General features: G+C 46.3%; 1 protein-coding gene across 5 annotated transcripts in view; it reads right to left on the minus strand.

The window, feature by feature from the left end:
* The window catches only part of FANK1 (fibronectin type III and ankyrin repeat domains 1), a 1120241-nt gene that overhangs the window by 616269 nt on the left and 480712 nt on the right, over positions 1-23260 (minus strand). For all 5 annotated transcript variants that reach the window (XM_085606240.1, XM_085606238.1, XM_085606242.1 and 2 more), the window contains one exon: positions 12035-12116. In XM_085606240.1, the coding sequence (XP_085462366.1) occupies positions 12035-12116 (82 nt within the window). The remainder of the gene's footprint in view (positions 1-12034; positions 12117-23260) is intronic.

The raw sequence follows: 23260 nt of genomic DNA on the forward strand, positions 1-23260 counted from the left end.
CGTGCCTGTGCAGGCACTGAGGCCCTTGACAGTTGCTTGGCGGCCCTCTCTTCCACCCCTAACTATTTTCTCTACTGAGGAGGTAAGTTATCCCGAAACCCGAGCCATGTCTCGGGCGATATTTTAAAACCCGGGACATGTATCGGGTCTAGAGATCATCAGTTCAACAAGTACTTACTTGCACCCACTGGGGTGAACCACTCAAGAACCACTCAAGAACTCCATCAGAGATCATCAGTTCAACAAGTACTTACTTGCACCCACTGGGGTGAACCACTCAAGAACTTCATGTACCAGCTTCCCTTGGGGCGACCCGGAGGAGGAGCTAGCGGAGTGTGGTCCATTGCGGTTGTTTATAAAAATGGCTCCCTCGAGCTTTGAGGTGACGAGCTCCTGGATGACGCACCTGCGTGCCTGTGCAGGCACTGAGGCCCTTGACAGTTGCTTGGCGGCCCTCTCTTCCACCCCTAACTATTTTCTCTACTGAGGAGGGAAGTTATCCCGAAACCCGAGCCATGTCTCGGGCGATATTTTAAAACCCGGGACATGTATCGGGTCTAGAGATCATCAGTTCAACAAGTACTTACTTGCACCCACTGGGGTGAACCACTCAAGAACTCCATCAGAGATCATCAGTTCAACAAGTACTTACTTGCACCCACTGGGGTGAACCACTCAAGAACTTCATGTACCAGCTTCCCTTGGGGCGACCCGGAGGAGGAGCTAGCGGAGTGCGGTCAATTGCGGTTGTTTATAACAATATTCGGAAAGTGTTCACCCCTGTGTTTTCCGCGGGGCCGGTCGTGGCAGGGGCCGCGCGACCGGCCGTTCCGGCTTCAACAGCGCTGACAGAGAGCAAGGCTCCAGGTGCGGGCAGTTCCAGGATGGCTCCCGCTTCAACACATTCTACCCCACGAGAGGACAGAAGTTCCGCAGCTGTGGTGGTGCCAAAGGACAGAACTCCGGTTTTAACAAAGGTAAGCGTCCTTTCTTCAGCGCAAGGGCGAGTGGGGGGGGTCGCTTAGCACAGTGTCTCCCGGCTTGGGCCTCTCTTATGAGCAATGCATGGGTGCTGTAGACGGTGCAGGGCTTTCAGGTGGAGTTCCATGGCCATCCCCAGCAGTTGTCCCGTCCTCGTCCTCTCTCCTTTTCGCAGCACGATGCAGAGCTGGTGTGAGAAGAGGTTACGGCTCTCTTTCAAAAAGGAGCTATCTGTCCTGCACAGGAGCATCCTCGGGGATTCAATTTGTTCCTGGTCGACAAGTCCGATGGGGGCCGCAGGCGTTATAAATTTGAAAGAGTTCAACGAGTGGGTGGTGTACCGTCATTTCAAAATGGAAGGGATACACCTCCTCAGGGATGTTTTGCACCCCGGCGACTGGATGGTCCGCCGGGACCTCAAAGACGCGTATCTAGTGATCCCGGTGTTTTCCCTTCATCAGCGTTTCCACCAGTTCCTCTGGGACGGGCAGGTCTTCGAGTTTACCTCCCTGCCTTTCGGTCTCTCCTACGCTCCTTGGTGCTTCACCAAGGTCCTCTGTCCGGCGGTGGAGTTTCTCAGAGCTAGGGGCATACAACTGATCGTCTACCTTGACGACATGCTCCTGATGGATCAATGCCCTCGGATTCTTTCCGAACATCTGCAGATGGCGGTCAACCTCGTCCAGGGGCTGGGGTTTGTTATCAACGAGAAGAAGTCCCTTCTGTCCCCAGCGCAAAAGGTCACGTTCCTGGGGTTTGTGGTGGATTAGGTTTCGGCGACACTGAGCCTGCCTGCCAAGAAAATGGCGAAAATCAGGCACGAGTTGCAGCAGACTCTGGCGAAAACTCATACATCCTTGCGTCAGCTGGCCCGTCTGGTGGGCCTTCTGTCGTCTTCCATTCAGGCCATTTTTACGGGCCCTCTGCATTATCGAGCCCTGCAACGGCTCAAGGCTCATCACCTTCGGAGAGGCCTAACTCATTCTGAGCTGGTTCACCTTTCTGCGGAGGTGAAGGAGGAGATGACGTGGTGGCTTCCACACATGGAAGCGTGGAATGGGCGTACAATCTTCGGGTCGGCCCCAGACCTGGTAATAGAATCAGACGCCAGCCGGTCGGGCTGGAGCGCCAGGTGCGGAGATTTTTCCAAGGGTGGCGCCTGGTCGGTGCCTGAACAGACGTTATATATCAATTGCCTCAAGCTCCTTGCGGGCTCCTTCGCAGTGCAATGCTGGACCAAGGACAGGGTTCAGTCGTGCGTCCTTCTCAAGATGGACAATGTGTCGGCGGTCCAGTACATCAACCACCTGGGGGGTGTTCGGTCCCGCGCTTTCTCCGATCTTGCCAAGGACTTTTGGAATTTTTGCCTGCACAATCAGGTTTCGGTTACGGCAGAGTACCTGCTGGGTCAGGCCAACGATGTAGCGGATTGGCACTCCTGACACCGGTTGGATGTCAGCATCTGGAAGCTGGATCCCCTGGTATTTGCCCAGGTAGCGGAGCGTTGGGGTCCGTTTTCGGTGGATCTGTTCGCCTCTCGACCGGATCATCAGTTGCCATGTTTCTTCAGCTGGAGGCCGGTTCTAGCGGAAGCAATGGATGCGTTCCTGCAGGACTGGTTACCGGAGCAGGGCTATGCGTTCCCTCCGTTCTCCATGATCACGCGGGTCACAGCCCATGTGCGTCGCCAGCAGGTGGAAGTGGTGCTGATCACCCCTCTGTGGAGATCCCAAGTTTGGTTTCCGGTTCTACTGGAAATTTCCTAGGATTTTCCAATCCGACTCCCCCAGTTTCCTCACGTTCTTCTGGACCCGGATCTCACACCTCATCACATGGTGTTGGACGGATCCCTGCGACTGATGGCCTGGAGGATCTCAGGCGTCACTGGGTGCTCCCGGGCCTTTCGGGACATGCTGAGTCCCTCCTTTCCAAGGCATGGGCAGATAGTACTACCAAGAGATACCGCTCCGCCTGGAATAGATGGCGTCATTGGTGTCTGCGACGGAGTGTGGATCCGGTGGGCGCAGATGTTGTCCATATTCTCAATTTTTTGGCAGACCTGGCAGAGCAAGGTTTGCCGTACCGCTCTATTAACACTTTCCGTTCGGCGGTTTCTGTGGGTCACGCGCCCGTCTTGGGATCCCCGGTGGGGGAACATCCCTTGGTGTGTCAACTGCTTAGGGGCAACCGCCTCTCCCTCCCTCCGGAGCTGCGTTATTCTCATCTTTGGGAAGTGAATATGGTCTTGAACCTTTTCCTTTCATGGTAGCCTAATAGGCTTTTGTCACGTAAAGAGCTTTCTGCAAAATTGGCAATGCTCTTGTGTTTGGTGTCATGTAGACGGGTGTCTGATGTGCGGGCCCTTGATATTACTGCCAGAGTATTTTCTCCTGAGGGGGTGACGTTCGCGATTAGCAGACGTACGAAAGGCCATACTAGGGTAATTTCCTACCCGGCGTTCAGAGAATCCCCAAAACTGTTGTGTGGTGCAGTGCCTCCGTGCTTATGAGGAGTTGACAGAACAGGTTCGCCCTCCGGGTGAACGACAGTTGTTGATTGCTCTCCGCAAGCCCTTTAAGGCGGTTTCCTCTCCGACTATAGCACGTTGGGTGTGGTGGGTCAAGCAGGAGGCGGGGATTGATACCTAAAAGTTTGGTGCTCGTTCTGCACGGGGTGCTATGGCCTCGAAAGCATTTTTGCTGGGTGCACGGCTTGAAGATCTCATCCGTGCAGCGGACTGGTCTTCGGATTCCACCTTTAAGCGGTTTTACTTTAAGCCAGTTCTTGATGTGGCTCAGCTGGTGGTGGATAAGCTTTAAACTGGCATAATCGGACCCTCCGGTCCTGACATAGAAAAGGAATTTGCCTAGTCGTAGTGCAGGGATTAGTTCCAATTCTATTAAGGACGCGGAGGCGAGGATTATGCCTCCCGGACGTCTGCCGGACTTGGGGACCCTCCCTGTTCTGGAGTAAGTAAATTCTCTTGGGGGTTTATGTTCTGCAACATTTGTCGTTGGTGCTCCTGTCTTGCTTACATTTGTTTTACATGCGTAGTTATGTTGCCTTTTGGTGCTTATTTTGCGGACACCGGTTCTGGCCTTGGTGCTAACGCTGCCTGTCTTTTCAGAACCTGATGGACCCAAAGAGGACGCGTGAAGTTCCTATCCAGGCTGTTCGCTACGAAGAAAGAGGAAGAGGAAGCACTAAGGAGGGGTCAAGTGGAGCTGCATAGTGGACAGTGTTGATGGACTTGGCTGAAATTGTTCTTCTACCTCAGTGTGTTCATGGGAGTAGTAGTTTGTTGGTTTCTTTGTGTTCAAACTCGCTGCTGTTCATTAAAGAGAAAGAAGAATGGCATAATCCTCGCCTCCGCGTCCTTAATAGAATTGGAACTTACCCTGCACTACAGCTAGGCAAATTCCTATTATATAGTGTAGATTGTTTGATTATGCTCAACCATGAGGTTCTAGAACTCACTAATAACTGATAAATAGAAATGCAGTCACACAAGACTGATTGTTACTCAAGACACCCCATCCCCAAATAAGTCATGGGAGGTACATGGTTTACAGTCTGCCTGACTTCCTGGCAAGAATTGGTAACCCGTCCTGAGCCTGCACTTGCCAGATGGTTTGGGTTTCTAAAACTGGGCTGTCTTTGATGGTGAACCTGCAAAAACGCATCACTTGTTTGCTTATTGTAAAGGACCAGGAGGACATATGAATGACTGTGATGTATCCTTCCTTCTTATAAGTACAATACGCATGCTGTAGCCTGTGTGGGGAAGGATGCCTAGGATGTCAGAGGATGTGTGGTGAGTTATATTTCAGGGAAAGGGAAAGAGGTCAAACTGTTATTCAATGGGCCAAGTATTCCAACTAGCTTTCTACAACGTTCACAGAAACAAGCGGATACAATACCAAGCTGTGAGGAAGCGTAGCACTGAAGCATTTAAGATCTGCTCAATTGTAGCACCTTCTGGTGAGTCACACACACCAGGTGAAGCAGATAAGGGAGCTACAGATAATTAGTATAACTTTCTGCCCATTAAAATCTGGATTAAGTCAAGCTCAACAACCGGAACATATGATCGATCAATTCAATCATAAAGGGAAAATTGCTCCTGGGTTTTTGTTTAGGCTTGAGCATTTACATATGGAAAATGATGCTTCATCAAGGCTCATGAGGCTTTCCCTTAATGTAGAACTAGTCCCAGTAATTAATTAATTTGCTTGGAGTAGCTCGTCATTTGCAAGGCTTGCCCTGTAGATGGCCATTAGGACAAGCCTTGGTGTATATATATATGCACAACAGACACCTCAGCTCATACTTTTGTAGACTTAAGATGCCAGACAACTTGAGGGGAAACTTTTATATAAGGCCTATTAGGCCTTTCTTCAGAAGAATTAGGTAGACTGGTTTAGCCGAGCCATGTAACTCTGAAGAAATGACCAAATAAATGTCAATGAAGTAGGTTTCAACCAGCCAAAGAACTCTGAAGAATTTACAAAAATAAATGGGGTTCAGCACTGGTGTCTTTAGGATTTTTGAGCTGTACTTTTAGCTTTAGGCCAAGGAAGAACTTCAGGGAAAACCATATACTATGGTAAGAGGGCACATCTGGAGAGATTCAGGTACTGCAGGGTAGGCAACTATTCATGAGATTCACTGACCATAGAGGCTTGTGAAGAAAGAACGAGATTCCAGGTGAGATGGCGGTCAAAAGAAAGGGTTACCCTTTCAAGTCCTGGAACTACTTTTGTGCCTGGAAACCAAAGATCCAGCATCAATTTGGTTGCTCGTTTGCTAAATGTACATCCTCACGTTTTCAACGGTTACATTCAAACTGAGATGCCAAGTCATAGTGAAAAGTTTCCTCAAAGGACACAAGTAAAAGGTACATAGAAATATAGGACACTGCTGGTAGAAAGCATAGGCAATCCAAGCACACTCCATACAGAGCAACTGAGACTAATTGTCAATTGCACCTTTTGTACTCTTTGAAGCTAGTGGCTTGTGGCATGATAACCACAGAACTATCTCAGGCACATACTGGAAGGAGAGAAAGACATGCTCATGGCAGCGAAATTCTTCAAAGCAGAGAAAGGGGACTGGGGAACCTAAAAGGTAGAGTCCAAGGGTTGTATCAAATGTCCTGTGCTGGCTCAGGGAAGAGCAGTGAACCCTTTACTAATCAGCACCCAGTGTGCGAAGTCAATTCATTAAACCCAACATTTCTCTGAGTTAGTGCAGTATTTCTTTGGACAGCACTGCTATAAAACCGAAAGAGGCAAACCCTGCTTGTCTGTGGCCGCTGGCATGTATTTAGGATGGTGAGCTGGCATCATGCGGGTGACATTAAGATAATAGAATAAAAAAGGCACTTACCTTGTAGACTTGCCACACAATGTCCTCCTCGCTCAGGTGCCTTCGCTCCTGGTAGCTTGGGCCAAGGAAACTGCACTCTCCAATCCTGGAATGTCTCTCAGCATGAAAGATGTGTTAGGATTGGAGGAAGCAGCCTCTCACAGCGCTCCTAAGAGCACTGAAGGCCTTTGCTCTCTCTAACCTAGCTGTCTAAAACAGCTAGATTAGAGAAGTTTAAAATGTGCATATCTGTCTAGCCGTCGCAAGATGGACAGCCAAAGAGACATGCGCACTTTAAACATAAGTGCACAGCTCCCTGCTGCCACTTGGCAGCACTGGCCCTGCCCCGTCCTGACACAAGATTCAGGACACGTTGATTCAAAATAAAATGGTAATAAATAAACTTTATTACCATTTTATTATTTACCTGCTCTGGGGCATTTTTTTTAGGGGGGCGACGCTCCAATGCTCTCATGGAGGAGCTGCTCTGTTATGATGTGAACAAGTCATCCTGACTCTTCATTCACTTGCATATGTTCTATGTATGACATTTATGTTAGATTGTGACGTGGAGGAAGTTCCAGGGCCGGCAGTTGCTGCCCTTGCCTTGACTTTATTGCTGTGCACATCGTTCAATGTGCGAACCATTCCAGGAACCTTTCTTTTGGCGTATCCAAGTCTGCACCCAGGTTACAAGCAAGTCAGTGTTCGGTGATCTGCACACCTGTTATACGTGCAGACAAACATTTTTGAGGAGTCATTGGTTTCGGTGATCTGCACACCATTTATAGTGCAGGCAAAGTATTGATCTGGACATGACTATATGCCTATACTTCTGGTGTTCTGCACACGTAGGTACACATTGGATACATTGTATAATTTTCTTGTATTCATCAGTTATAACTGCTCTTAACAACAGAATTGCTCCTCCATTTTTTTAAATGTACCCGGCACACCTACAATTCCTGGGTAGGATTGGGTAGAGGTGTTTGGAAATTACATAATAGCATTAGATGGGCAAGAATTTTCGGCAGCAAGAAAAAGGCTTTATTGCTAACTGTAATGGGTAATGAAGGGCAAAGGGTTTTTAAATACTTGCCTGTAGCTGTAGGCCCAAATTGTCAACCTATTTCAAATATGTTTAAAGAAGGGATTAAGCGCCTGTAAACTAAGTTCGCCAAAGAATTAAATCTGGTTATGGTACGGTATTAATTTTACACTCATCCTCAAGCAGAACACGAGTCCATCGACAAATTTGTGGCAAGGCTTAGAGAACTTTGCGTTAAATAATGCTTTGGCACAATGACTGGAGAACTAATTTGTGATCAGCTTATTGTCCAATGGACAGATAAAAAATACAGAAGAGACTATGGGCAGCGAAGGATCCATCTCTTATGGAGGCGATTGAGATGGCAAAAGTTATTGAGGAGTCCCAAAGGTGTATGAAGGAACTTAATAGGAAAGAGAAGGCTGAAGCCTCAACAATAGACTACTGTGGTAATGACGTTCAAGAGGAAGTTTGTGTTATAAAAAAAAAAGATGGGAAAAGAGCAACTTTGTCCACAGGTAGAGGGAAAGTGAAGAGTGCGCACGTTGTGGTAGCACATTTCATTCCAGTGACTTCAAGCAATGTTTTGCTATCAACAAAGAGTGTAGGAGATGTGGATGCAGGGGGCATTATGCAAGAATGTGCACAGAAAATGGTGGGGGCAACAAGGAATGCAAATCACGGATAGGGGTAGTTGGTGAAAAATGCAACTATCAATAGGGAGATAGGATACTTGTGGTGGATGTGGACGCCAAGTGTCAGAACATATGTACCAATACGATAGAGAGAAGCGATTGACAAGGCCAGTGTCCAAGTTTGTAGTGTGTGAGAAAGAAGTGGACCTCATGGTTGACTCGGGCTCAATGTACACCCATTATCCCTAATGAGTTGTTTGAGGCATGATGGGGTGGAGTGCAATTAAAATCAAAGGACATTAGTCCCAGTGGGTTTCAAGGTGAGCCCATTGATTTCAAGGGTTACATAGAAGGAAACATTCAGTTTGAGACACTATGCATAAAGGGGAAAGTATAAGTTTCTGTTAGAGGGCCATCGATATTGGGATTGATGCATCAATTCGTCCTTAACATTGTCATTAACCCAAGAGCGAAAAACTAGGTAATGGTTGTTGGCAATGTTCATTTGAAGGATGTACTGGAAGGGGAAGTGGTTGTGTTCAGTAAATCTCTAGGATGCTTAAAGGGGTATGTCCACAAAATGTTGTTGAAAGAAAATGCTGTACCTAAACAGCACAAACTAAGGAGAGTACCACTTTCTGTGAGAGAGGGAGTGAAGGAGTTATTGAGCGAAATGTTGAAAGAGGGCATGATTGATCCAGTAGAAGCCTCACAGTGGATATCTCCAGTGGTCATTACCCAGAAATCCAAAGGCAATTTGAGATTTTGTGTAGATCTCAGAGTCCTTAATCAGGAGGTAATTACAGACACATTCCCCCTCCCAAACATTAATGATCTGTTGGTCTTGGTAAAGAGTGGTAAGTAATTCTCCAAATTAGACCTGAGGAGTACTGACCATCAGATCAGATTACACAAAGACTCAAAGGCTTAACAGCCTTTATTTGGAAGATACTTATCAGTTCACTCGTATGCAGTTCGGCTTAGTGTCTTCCAAAGGATAATGACAAAAGTTTTGGAGGGAGTGAAAGGTGTGGTATACTTCCAAGATGATATCTTGCTCGTGGGAGAGACGGTGGAACAGCACAATGTAACTGTGAGCATGGTTTAAGGAAATTGGGGGAATTTGATCGAACACTCAATGAGGAGAAATGTAAATTTTTGAGAGGGCAAATAGAGTACCTGGGCTACACCATATCTAATGGTGGTGTCAAACCCAAATGATCGTTAGTGGATTCCATAAGGTTGGATCCTGCTCCAATGGACAAAGATCAGCTAAGATCAGATCTAGGGCTCATTGAATATTATTCCTAATTTGTAGGCAGATTTGCTGATAAAGCTGAAAGCCTGAAACTTTTGCGTAAAGGAGAAACATTTGTATGGGGCAAGGAGCAGAGCACATGTTTTGACAAGATAAACACTGAAGTTTGTGGTGCTGGGATTTTGTCTTTGTTCGACAATAAATTGAGATCCATATTGACTGTGGATGCAAGTGCAACTGGTTTAGGGGTGGTGCTATCCCAATTACATGCTAAAAATGAAAAACCTGTTGCATTTGCATCACACGCCCTTACGCATGCTATGAGGCATTACTCAGTTATAGAAAGAGAGGTGTTAGCAGCCGCCTGGGGTGCTGAACATTTTCATGTATATCTGTGGGGAGTTACTTTTACCATGTGTTAAAAATACTTTCTTCCAGGGAGCAGGAAAAGGTTCTGCTAGGCTGGCCAGACTAGCAGCGAGACTTCAAGAGTATTTGTATGTGGTGGAATTTGTTCAAGGATTGAAAAATGTACAAGGGGACTGTCTGTCTAGACTGCCTTTGGATTGGGAAAGGGTGTATGGTGTGGCAGAAAGGGAGTTGGAGGCAGAAGGTGCTGTTGCTTCTGTGCACGATGCAGTACATTGTGGATTGGGAGCATTTACCTCTGCAAAATGGGAGGAAGAGATGAAAGTGTATGGTGTTCTCAGAGCGGTTGGCAATTTGATCCAACGGGGTACAGTCAGTTCGTCCGTACTTTAAAATCTTGGATGAGTTGGCATTGTGTGGTCGATCTATCATAATGAGGGGAGATAGTTTTGTTCCTCCAGTTGGATTGCGACACAGGTTGTTTAACCTAGCTCATGAAGGCCATTTGGGTCAAGGTTTGACTAATAGGAGGATTAAAAAGAAATTTTGGTGGACTGGCCTTGATGAGCAGGTCAAAAGATGGGTTGAGTCCTGCTGTATTTGCAAGGAGAGTGAGAAGAGGTTGAGGGTAGGACATGGAAGTGAAGCAGGACACATTGCAGATCCTGGAAAGCTCTGGCACACCATATGTTTGGACTTCATTGGACCCATGGCAGAACCACCAGGGGAATTGAGGTTTGCCATGGTCATTGTGGACGTTTATTCTAGATAGATAATTGTGAGGTTCATGAAGGATGTGACGACTATAAGTACCATCTTAGCCTTGGAGGAGGTTTATGAGGATGAACGAGTCCCTTCAGTCCTCATAACTGACAATGGTACTCAGTTGACCTCACATTATATGACAACCTTTCTCAAAATGTCTAGTGTGCGACACTCTTGCACCTCTTTATACAATCCACAGGGAAATGGTAGAAAGAGTCAACCGATTGGTGGCTATTACCAATCGCTGTGATGTTTAAAAAATGGTAACCTACATGGTGTGGGCTTATCGCACCGCTGCACACAGCACATAGTAAAATTCCATTTCAAGATATACGTGGGCAGATGCCAGAAACTAGGTTGGTGCCTGCATTTTTTAAAGGGGATTGGAGTTTGAGACAAGAGGTGAATAACTATGGTGGAGGAAGGGAAAGTAGGATAGTGAGTGGACATTGGTTCATGGTAAGGTCTGGGAGAGTTGCAAGGGGACTGCCTAAGTTCAGATGTCCTTTCCGTGCTGTCAAGGTGGGAAGGTTTTTTTTGTAATTTTTGACAGTGGTGAGAAGTGGAATTTCAGAAATGCGGGTCTTTATCAGAAGGGTGGAGTTTGTACAAGGGAGGAGGACGAAGGGTGTTCGGGTGTGATGTTGATCAAGGATGAGGATGTTGGTGGTGCGCACGGTTCTAGTCATGATTTGGATTCCTCTGGAGGAAGTACCATACCCATGGAAAATGTGCCTACTTCTGTTGGTGTCTCTAGAATTTGGAGACCGCAGCCTTATCTTAGAGATTTTGTTACAGATTAGAATTATATTCTTCACTCTTGGGATGTTGTTAATACTTACTTTTCTCATTGTTTTGCCATCACTGTGACCTTTCTACTCTTTCATTTCTTTAGTTTGCCCACAAGGAAGAAAGGTGATGTGTTATGATGTGAACAGATCATCCTGACTCTTCATTAATTTGCATATGTTCTATGTGTGACATTTTATGTTAGATTGTGAGGTGGAGGAAGTTCCAGGGCCTGCAGTTGCTGCCTGTGCCTTGAGGAGGACCGATGCCAGGTTGTGTTACCAATAAAGCTCTTGGAATTACCCCACCCAGAGTGGTGTGGAGCAGTGATTTGTTCAAGTACATGCTCCTGCCCCGTGCTTGCTGTTTCCGAGCTGTACTATCTTAAAATGAAGCTACAACTGAGAGGGCTATCTGGTTAAATGAAATAATTTTATGCACTGCAGGCCCATAAAAAGGAGGAATCTGCTGAGCCACGAGGCAGCGGAGCACATAAGGGCATGGCCCTACAGAAGCAAGCATTCACTTGCGTCTATCTTCATTTCGCCAGCAATTTTAATGGAATACACTTTGGGCCTCTAACCTAACTCTATCAGACGTGTCTGAAGGTTAGAGTGAATGGGTCTGGAAGAAGGAGACAAATAAGAATAACAACAGAACTGTACATTTCATACACCCTGACAATGAGCAGTTAAGAACCCACCTGTCACCCAAGAGAGGAAATAGATTACCACACATGAGAATCAACAGCTTACTGCAACACAGACAGTACATTTCAATCATGACGTTATAGTCTCGTAAATATATTGAATGGTTTCCAACCTTTCTCTAAGAATATTCATAACGGCTTCCTCATTATTTACAGCAACAGCATTATGGAAATAGTCAGCATTTAATGTTTCTCCTAGCAAAAGAGAAGACAGAGTATATGTAAGAACAGGAACTCCGATTTAAACTGGATATGTGAAATGCTCTCTTATATGGGTCCTTTCTTCTTTACAATGCATTTTATGTTTAAAATAATTTAGGACAGTTCACAAACCGTTCCCCAAAAAAGTCAACCCCATAGAACTAATCCTTTGTTAAAATTGAGCAAATTAACAGTATGTTTCTTACTTGTATAGTCCTTTTCTTCATGGTGCTCAGGTAAAGCCTAATAGTTACTTATTTTTGCACAGGACACGCATGTGTTACTTATTTTTGTATAGGACATGTACGTGTACTAGCAGTACTGTGGTATTTATGTATTCTTAACCTGGCCTGTTACTAGCAGCCTTTCAGCCTGTTTCATTTTTTGTAGAACCTTTAAGTGTTCTGGAATGTGCATCTTGCAATCTCTGTTTCTTAGAACTTCAATGGTTAGTTGCTGTTGGAGTACCTTGGAGTTGGAGTACCTTGTGGATAGGACGTTTCTGTTCATATTAAGAACTTCAAAAAAGCATTATTATACCTGCTGGGATCATTGTACTTCTTCACAAGTACCCGTTTACATTCAAAGCATAAGGTAGGACTGGTTTAACAAGTAGGTTGCTGGGCATGGATCATTCCATAACAACTGCATTGCCACAAGAGCAAGAAAGTTACCAAAGATATACAATTGCTTATCTTTCTTCAAGGCTGCTTCTGGGCTGGACTCAGTTGCCCATAACCACCCTTCTATCATAGCCTGCTGGGACGAGGAAAGGCGTGGGCCAAACACCGTGCTTCTAAGCACTTTACTGCATCCCGCTGGGCGGGGAGCGCTCCGCTGAAGACCTGACAAGAGCGGGCCCTTCTGTGCCCAGAAGAAGCTGGGCTGGGCCACCCCTCTAATATCTGGATCCTGACTTCTGTAGGCAGGCTTAAACATCTCTTTATCTGAGATAGGTAAGCGAAAATTACCTTCCAGTTTAAATACCGTTCTGAAAGGGGGTCACGCAAATGTCTCAATCACAAGTTTTCTACCAAATGCCACAGGCATAATTAACTTTAAAACTGTCAGTTGAGGACTGCTGGTAACAACTGAACACGCATTAGAGGATAATTCTTGTATTTTGCCTGAGGATCTATGTAACATTATCAATTTAGGTTTGATACTCGTTTCTAACTTGAGCCCCCTGCCACCCCTCCAATTCCATCCAATAAGAAGGGAAACAAGCATGTGCAATGCAATAGGTCTCGAATTTGGGAGAGTTAGAGCTTTTGGCGTTGTAAATGATAATGATTTTACCTGTGTGTTTTTATTTGGAGTAGAGTGAATGTGGAGAGGAGTGAAATTATGTGGATTGCATTGGAAATGTTAGTTGTGTAAATTTGTGTGGTGGAAATGTGTGCTGTGAAGTGTATTATCTCTTTCGTGGAATTACATGGTATGGTAAGAGCTAATGGAATTATGTGGCAGGAAAGGGACAAATTATGTGGCAGGGTCGACTAAATTATGCAGCAAGAAAAGGCAAATTATGCAGCATTGTGCAGCAAATTTTCTGATAGATTTACTTCATTATTTTGTCCTTTTTACACTTGGTAACACTGCCTGGACATAAGTTGCACCTTATTAGTACCAGTTTAACAAGCAAACATAGCAATAAGCAACAGCAATGTAACCAGTGAAACTTTTAAAATGACATTTTAGAGTGCAGGAACAAATGTTGCTGCAATTTTAGTAACCCGTGAACCGTTTGAGCTAGAAACAAAAAGGTTTAAATCAAAATCTGCAGAATATGCAGCAGGTTATGGATTATGGGGAAAATGTGGCAGATCCATAATTATGTAAAAAACTCGACAGTCGCACAATTGCCTAATTCCAGTGGCCCTGGGTATGGTGAATGGATAGCGTTGAGAGCTGCACAGAATAGATAGAAAGGAAGATAGAGAGGACTAGGTAGTTTGTTGAAGAAGTGGTAAATGAACTAGAGACAGAGGAGCAGAAAGTGTGTGAGAAAGAGACAAAGAAGAGGAGAGTAGGCTATGGACGCCTAGGGAGTACTTGAGTACGCAGTAGAAGAAGAGCAGAGTCTGTGTTTGATGGATGGAAACCTTGAAAATGTTTGGGAAAGAAAATGTGTTTGAAGAGTTAATAGGAACCATATGAGAGAAGTGGGAAGAGTGTGTGAGAGAGCGGGGTGAAAGAGTACAAGAGAGATAGAGGACTGGCAGAGAGAGAGCCAAACATGTAGCGCAGCTCAAACACGAGCTGGAAAGTAACTGCCGATAATAAATTAGCAAGAAACACATAAACCGGATAGAGCTAGCCAGCACATAATGTGAGTACCCATCGAGTCCTGGACCCCACAAGCACTGCACACGATGCAACAGTACCCAAAAGCAAAATATTCATATTCCAGACGCCCCTGGAGCTGCAACAAAAAACATCAGTGACAAAATTTTAAAAAAGCAACAAATTTAAAGCACCTTCACAAGGAGCAGCAAAATACGCTCAAGTACACCATACATGTATGAAATGCTAAGGCGCCTTGATAAGTGACTGATTCCGCCCAACCGCAATGGCAATTTAAAGGCATTATAAGTAAGGCCACAAGGGCATTTCCCCATGGACCAATGAGCCTTTTTTTACACCACAATCACACTGCTTTAGGTGCTGAGAATCCTTATTAATTAGCCCTCCCAAGCATCTGCATTGTACCATGTTTCAGCAAGGTGTCTCGGGGCGTAAAGGGGGCTAGGAAGGCACCCAGAGGATATAGAAGAGACATCAAGGTAACAGAACGTCAAGGAGGAGATAACAAATGTGCCTGTGGTATAGCCAAGGTAGGATAAGCAGGGGATATTAAGCTGTCATCAGATTGCAGAAGGAATACCAAAGTGCACGTGATATGTGAAGGGGCACCAAAAAGCCTTTAGGGCCCAGGAGAGGTGCTCTGGTGATAAAAGTGCATTCAGAAGGCAATTGTGACATAAGGCACCAGGATGTTACCAGGATGCACTAGCAACTGCAGGATACCTGAGCACAGTAAATACCCTAAGGTGCCTTCAGGACAAGAAGAGGCTATTAAAGAGCCAGCAGAGTGCCTCACAGGACCCAAGGAGAGCCTAGCATGCAGTAAGGGCCACAATGAGATCTTATATCAGGAGCCCTTGGGGCACAGTAGGGACTCTGAGAAGCACTTGGGATGCAGAGATCACAACAAAATGACCCAAGATGCACCAAAAGCCGATGTACCCTCAAGTGCAGTACTGATCAGCCACATGGGATGGGTTAGGGGATGTGGCCTCCTGTCCAGCACTGTTTTCTGGCACTCTTCTCGTCTGTAACATGCATGGTGAACTCGCCCTGGGTTCCAGACTGCAGCCTTCCTGCTCCCCAGCAGCTGCTGCTTGTGGACAGAGGCCCTCTCCAACAGCGAGGAGGCAGCTCACATGATGGAATACAGCATGCAGCAAAGGTGGCACCAGGGGCCAGGCCAACACGCATGCCCAACACGGGAGGTGGGGGGGGTCTTCATGTTGTGAAGTTCCTATAAACCTATATAGGATCTGCGCGTTTAGACAACATAGACTTTGGGATAGGTGTTCAGACTGATTTCAGACACCCCCGCCGGGTATTTTCGTTTGTATACCAGCTAGCTCACAGTGTCACTGTAAACTCCTCTTACCAAGGAGAGAATAGTTCTTGGCAACTATCGAACATGGCAACTCTGTCCGATCAGGGATCGTGGAAACAGTACAGTACTTTTCTCTCAATCACTCGTGCTCACTTTGTCTCAGAGAGATACACAGAATAAATGGTGGGGAAGTTTTCAATAAGCATTTATTGAACTAGCGTCATTCTAGTATAAAATAGGTGTGCTGAAACAACCATAAGGCAGAAACAGATATAAATGATAATAAGCACCAACAGAGTAAAAGGATGGTAGATTCCTACCATAGTGCTAAAACAATGAATACAGGCAGGTATATAAATACATGACAGTAATAATGCGTACTTTTAAGATGCGACCCTAACTAGATGTACCTAAGTGTACCTAGCATGTATTTAGGTGTAGAGCCAAGAATCTCCCTACGATAAAGTCAACCCCATTACCTGAAGTGAGAGACTGTGGGACCCTGTCTTGGTCTCGAGATGGACACCCTGCAAGGGATGTCAGACCACTGCGAGCTGCAGTGTCTGCAAGCAGGAACCTCAGCGTCTTGCGTCAGTGTGTAGCATGGAAGTCCTTTTTCTCCTCTCCTGCTTCAGCAAAGATATGGTGTTTATATACCAAAGTGGTACCCTCAGGGGATCTACCTTGCTGTGTCATGTCAGACTAGGATGACAGAAGGAATGACCCTCATAGATAGTTATTATGCAAGAGATGGTAGTCATGCTGAGATTCCAAGAATCCACCTGCATAATGAAAGAGGCTAGTTTCCAGAGAAAATCCCACGTCATTTAAGCAGTACCGTAACTAGGTAAAAGGTCAGTACCAAGAACCGGTATGTAGTGTAACGGCAGGGGAAATATAGGTGAAAGGTTCTGGTTACTACCTGAGCCTATATAGGGGTACCTGTATGAAACATAACAGTCATAGAGCATTAGAGAAAGATAGGACGTGCAACTACAAACACAGAAGGAAAAGAAAGACTGAGTGGAGTTTACGGAGCAGAACTAATGAATAAAAAATGCAAGAACCGCGTCCTGCCTTAATTGATAATGATAAAAATGAGCAAATGGAGAATATTGGACTTTCAAGACGGAAAGCCTAGGACAAAGAAGTAAAACTATGTGCTTACATTGTCTTATTATAACAATGTTAACTGCCATGTAAAAAGCAATGGAGTAAACAAGTGATGGGGTGGAAGGGATAGACAGGCAAAATGCAACTGCCGCAAAAAATAAATAGTACCTGTATTAGCGGAGGGGCACTAATCAAGTTGAATTGATCTGTACTTGAGCGATGCTCCTTGGCTTGAAAAGGAAGTGATGTCTCAGCTGTCAGAGCCAATTAGAAGACTGCAAAGATGAGCCAAGCTGGAAGCAACCTATGGTAAGTAGCAGACGGGATAACACTCCCTATAGCAAATACAGCAGGGCTTGCAGACAGCGCATGCGTGCGGTCTAGGCTCGATCTAAAAAAGAGCCATGTTATGTGTGCATTATGAGGGGAAGTCTGCTCCTGGCCGTGCTACACTACCTAACTGCCCTCTTAGGAAAACTCAAGCTGCCATAGGGGAAGACAAGACCGTCATTTACCATACCCCCGGCTTATTTGGGACAATTGTCTTGCACTTGCATAAATAGAAGTTAAAAGCATTGGGAAGCAGTCTAACATTTCTGACTGAGAACATAAAAGCCAGGGGAGGTTTGCTACTCTATTAAACAAAAGATACCCATCCCCAGGGTTTTATTAAATTTCATACTTAACCCTCCCATGCCAACGAAAAAAATTAAATAGGGAATGAAGTGCGAATTAATGATAATCCTGCTTGGCCCCTCCCAAACCTTCTACCCCAGTACCATCTAATTTCTCTTGATAAGAGCAGCAAACCAGATTGAGAGAATACATGGGGCGCCTCTGTTAGACCCTCTTGCACTCTCCAATTTAAATCATAGTAAAATGTAGCAATATTCTGTTTAGTGGAGTCCCTGGAGCTTTTTGCCCCGGTGCCACTGCGCCTGCTGAACCATACAATTCAAGCCCCATTTAACTGAAAGATAAATGCAATTGTGTCTACCTGTATAGTATTAAAATATAGCAATATCAGGTGTTTAGAGGAGTACTGACAACTCTTGGGCCCAGTGCCACTGCACCTGCTGCACTATTCAAATCATGACCATGTTGTCTGCAAGGTGGATACACTTGTGACTGCCTGTTTATTAGTAAAATATAGCAACATTATGTGTTTAGTGAGGTGCCTGGAGCTGTTGGTCCCCAGTGCCACTGCACCTGCTGCATCATTGTAATCATGACCCTAATGCGTGCTAGATAACTGCACTTGCGACAGCATGTTTAGTAGTAAAATACAATTACATTCGCTGTTTATTTGAGTTATTAGAACTTTTGGCACCGGTGCCCCTACACCCGCTGCACCATTTAAATCAATTCTCTTTCAACTGTAAGATTGTTCAAATAATGGAAGATGCGCCAGGAAAGAAGTCACCCACTCTTACAGAAGTCCTTTATATTTCTTTTATTCTTCTTTATATTAAAAAAGCGATTAGACATCAGCCAACGCGTTTCGTTCCTATCAAAGGAACTTCATCAGGGCTAAAATGATTAACACAAAATAACACAAACACCCACAATATATATACAGACATAACCAACATAAAAAAGTAGGACATATATATATATATATATATATATATACATATACATACACACACACACACTTATTTTACAACATTCATATATATCTAAAGTAAGAAATTTATGACATACTAAAAAGTCCAAATAATATCCGACCACAAACACATTATTAAATCAGTCTAGATAAGAACATCACACAAACATAATACAAACAAAATGACATATAAAAATACCTATACAAAACAAAATCACATATATATACACCTATAACCATATAAAAGTGGAATATAGTACAAATCAAATTTTATGTTAAAAAAGTTTTTTTGTTTAGAACTAATCAGTAAAAAAGAAACAGACACAGAGTACCACAAATGCAACCAAGAAATAAACCCAAAGTTAAGTACACCAAAGTTGAGCCACTTGTCATAATAAGACAAACCCAACAGTACATTCCATTAGCGAATAATAACCATGAGTCTGAATAAAGAGTGAATAGAAAGAACAGGGGAGAAAGCATGCCGAAAGGCTGGAATCAATTTGGTATTAAATAAGGGAAAAAATATATGATAGATCTGGAGGAGCGACATAAATATCGAAGTTGGTTCTATAACCATAAAGCAAAAGATAAATACAGGTAATCTCACCAATATGAACTGGTGCAAAGATCCAAGTTATATTCACAATACCATTCCAAAAGTCTTATGCTGTCAAGAAGTCCCACAGTAAGGGTTTATATTTCTCCAATCCAGCCACATCAGTCTGAAATTTAATATTGAATAATCGAATAATAGCATAGGCGGGGGGCTCATGGCCCCCGCAGCCCTGGGGACCGCCACCCCCGGGGCTTCTTTAAAATGGGTGGGGGGGCTCTCAGCCCCGGGGACCGCCACCCCCCGGGGCTTGAAAAAATTTAGTGTGGGGGGGCTCTCAGGTCCCCCCCAACCCCGGGGACCGCCACCCCCGGGGCTTCTTTAAAATGGGTGGGGGGGCTCTCAGCCCCCCTCAGCCCCGGGGAACGCCACCCCCCGGGGCTTGAAAAAATTTAGTGTGGGGGGGAGCTCTCAGGTCCCCCCCAGCCCCGGGGACCGCCACGCACCTGGGCAACTTGAAAATGTGGGAGGGGGGCCATGCGGCCCCCCTCCTGGAGCCATGTAAAGGCCCTGGGGACCGCCACCCCCCAGGGCCAGCTCCTGCAGTGTCCCGGGGTGCCCACCCCGGGACACTGTAGTTTGCAATGACAGGGCGGGAGCCTCGTGGCTCCCGCCCTGTCATTGCAAACTTCTTTCCTTCATTGAAGCGACAGCAGGGAAACCTGCTCTCGCTTCAATGAAGCAAAGCTGATTGCTTTTCCACATGGGGTGCAGCATGTTAGCTGCTCCCCATGTGGAAAAGCAATGCCGGGGAGCCGGCTGGGACCGTGGGGGGATTGGGGACCCCCCCATGGCCCCCAACGAAGGGCGCCAGCCCCGGGGGATGGGCTCCCCGGGGCTAGTAGTAGCCCGGGATGGGGTGGCCACGAGGCCCTCCTTCTAATTTTTTTTTTTTTAAAACAACAACAAAAAACGGCCCCGGAGGATGGGGTCCCCGGGGCCATAAGTGGCCACAGGAGGGGGGCATGGCAGCCCCCCTTCATAATTATTATTATTTTTTTTTAAAAAGGGCCATGCCCCGGGGGATGGGGGAAGGAGTAGTTTCTTTTCTGTAACTCCAGTTCTGTAGTAGGGGTATCTCTGTGATAGTCACAATCTAGTGAATAGTCCCGCCCATGTGCGGGGACCCCGGAGCAATAAAAAATAATCTCTTAAGGTGTCAAATAATGCAGACCTGCATCCACCCTTAAGAGAGAATTTAATTTAAAGACAGATAATGCAGCCTATACCCACAGGCTACACTGTCCAGTACCTCAACTAGAAAATTCCACCAACATCCACAAACAGCACTGCCTGTCCAGCTTTTTTCTACAAGGAAAAACCCTGCCTCTACCAGCAAAAGCCTCTGGAATGATAGAGAGGAAGAAATGGACAGACAAGCCCCATAGGCTGCCATTATGTGGCTCAGAACAGGATACTGTGCCTTTAAGAAAACTTTCCAGAACTTTTCCAGTATCCCAGAATGCACAGCAGGTCCCTTTTACTTTCAGTTCTTTTTGAAGGCGTAGCACGCCAGACCTGTAGCATTCCTTACATGAATAATCATCTCTCCACCGGGGAGGAGGGCGGGCGCTTATGACTATCACAGAGATACCCCTACTACAGAACTGGAGTTACAGAAAAGAAACTACTCCTTCTGTAGTAGGGGATCTCTGTGTATAGTCATAATCTAGTGAATAGAATGGCAAGCCCATCCCCACACCAAAACGGCGGTGGAGAAGACTACACAACACAACCACTACTGTGCGAACAAAATCCGCAGCGAGGCCTGCCCAACCTGAGCATCTGCCCTGGCATCCGTGTTCAGACAATAATGCTTAGCAAAGGTATGGACCGACCTCCAAGTGGCCGCCTTGCAGATTTCTGCAATCGGAACATTACGTAGCAAAGCAGACGTGGCAGCTTTGCCCCTGGTGGAATGAGCCTTAGGTTTACCACCTAAGGTCTTATTAGCCTTTTGATAACACAATTATATGCAGGACACAATCCACCGAGAGATGGACTGCTTAGAGGTCGGAAGACCGGTCCTGACTGATCCATAATTAATAAACAATTGGTCTGACCTACGAATATCCTTGGTCTTATCAAGATAAAACTTAAATACCCTCCGAACATCCAGGGAATGGAGAGACCTTTCCGCTGGCGAAGAGGGATTCTGAAAGAACGTAGGTAAAGTTATGGTCTGGTTGACATGAAAATCAGATATAACCTTAGGAAGAAATTTAGGGTGAGTACGCATAACAACCTTAGCAGCGTGAAATACAGTATAAGGTTCTTGACAACATAATGCCTGAAGTTCACTCACCCTGCGGGCCGATGTAATGGCCAATGGAACGCCGCCTTCCAGGACAGGTGCTGCAACGAAGCCTTGTGAATGGGTTCAAAAGGCTCCTTCATCAGTCTGGACAGCACCACATTCAATTCCCAGGAAGGCGAGGGAAGTCTGACAGGAGGAAACACTTTCTTCAAGCCTTCCAAAAAATCTTTGACCACAGGGTTCTGAAAGAAGGAGGTCTGTGAAGGGCATTTCCTGTAAGCAGTCAAAGCAGCCAGATGAACCTTAATGGAATGGAAATTAAGGCCGGACTGCGCCAAATGTAAAAGATATGGAAGGATGACATCTTCCTTACATGTCGTAGGGTCAAAGCTCTTGGACTTGCACCAGATACAGAATCTCTTCCACTTGTAGGCATAGGACGTCCTAGTGGAGGGTCGTTTAGACTCCTTCAGTATGTCCATACAATCTTCTGGTAGATTCAAATGGCCATATTGCACTATCTCAGGAGCCATGCCGCCAAACTCAAAGACGAGAGGTTGGGGTGCACCATCTGCCCCCCGAACTTCGTGAGAAGGTCCGGCCTGCACGGCAGCCGTATGTGAGGAAGGAGAGACCGGTGAAGTAGGTCCGTGAACCACCACTGTCTGGGCCATTCCGGAGCAATCAGGATCATCCGCGCCCCTGACTGGGACAGTTTGATGAGCACCGCCGGAATCAGGGGAATGGGTGGAAAAGCGTACAGAAAGCTGTTCGACCAGTCGATCCATAGCGCATTCCCCAGCGTCCCCCGCTGGTAGTACCTGGATGCGAAGTCTCGGCATTTGCTGTTTTCGGCGGTGGCGAACAGATCTATGTCTGGAGTCCCCCACCTTGCGAAGACTTCTCCTAGTACCTTGTCGTTTATGACCCATTCGTGGTTTTCCTGAATCAGTCTGCTCAGTGCGTCCGCCTGAACATTCTGCACCCCTGGCAGATGCGTGGCCGTAATAGTCAGTCCTCGGGCCAGAAGCCAGTGCCAGATTGCCTGCGCCTCCTGCGACAGAGTGCGCGATCTCGACCCCCCCTGCTTGTTGAGGTAATACATCGTGGTTGTATTGTCCGTCTGTATCAGCAGCGAGTTGGTCTGGAAGGACGGAAGGAAGGCCTTCAACGCCAAGAAGACAGCTCTGAGTTCCAGGAAATTGATGTGGGACCACTCGACTCCAACGGGGACCACTTTCCTTGTATCTGCAATTCCCCGGAATGCGCTCCCCAGCCTTGGAGAGATGCATCCGTCACGATACTCTTCGTGGGAATGTCCTTGTGGAAGGGAACCCCCCTGAGGAGGTTTTCCGCCGAACACCACCACTTCAGAGACTGAAGAGCATGCAGAGACAGCCGTATCTTGTAGTCCCAAGAACCTGTCCTCTGATCCCACTGATCCTCCAAGCACTCCTGCAGTGGTCTCATGTGCAGCCGTGCGTGAGGCGTGAGGAAGATACAGGAGGCCATCGATCCCAGCAGTGAAGACACCTTCCTCACCGTCGTCGACGGAGCAGTCCTGAGGTCCTGAGCCTTCCGAAGGAGTGCGAACCATCTCTCCGCTTGCTGACCGCGTATTGATGGAGGCTTCCAGGTTCTGTATGCACTGGACCGGAGTCGGGACCGATTTGGACATGTTGACGTGCAACCCCAGCTTGTTCAAGAGAACGCACGTCCCCCGGAAGTGTTCTTGCGCTTCCGAGAAGGATGAGGCCTTGATCAACCAATCGTCCAGGTACGGGTAGACAAACACCTTGTTCCTCCGCAGGTGTGCCGCCACCACCGCCATGCACTTCGAGAAGGTCCTGGGCGCAGACTTTAGCCCGAATGGCAGTACTGTGTATTGATAGTGATTGGCGCCGACTTGGAATCG

This window comes from Triturus cristatus, chromosome 1_2 (assembly GCF_964204655.1).
Source record: "Triturus cristatus chromosome 1_2, aTriCri1.1, whole genome shotgun sequence".
Taxonomy (NCBI): domain Eukaryota; kingdom Metazoa; phylum Chordata; class Amphibia; order Caudata; family Salamandridae; genus Triturus; species Triturus cristatus.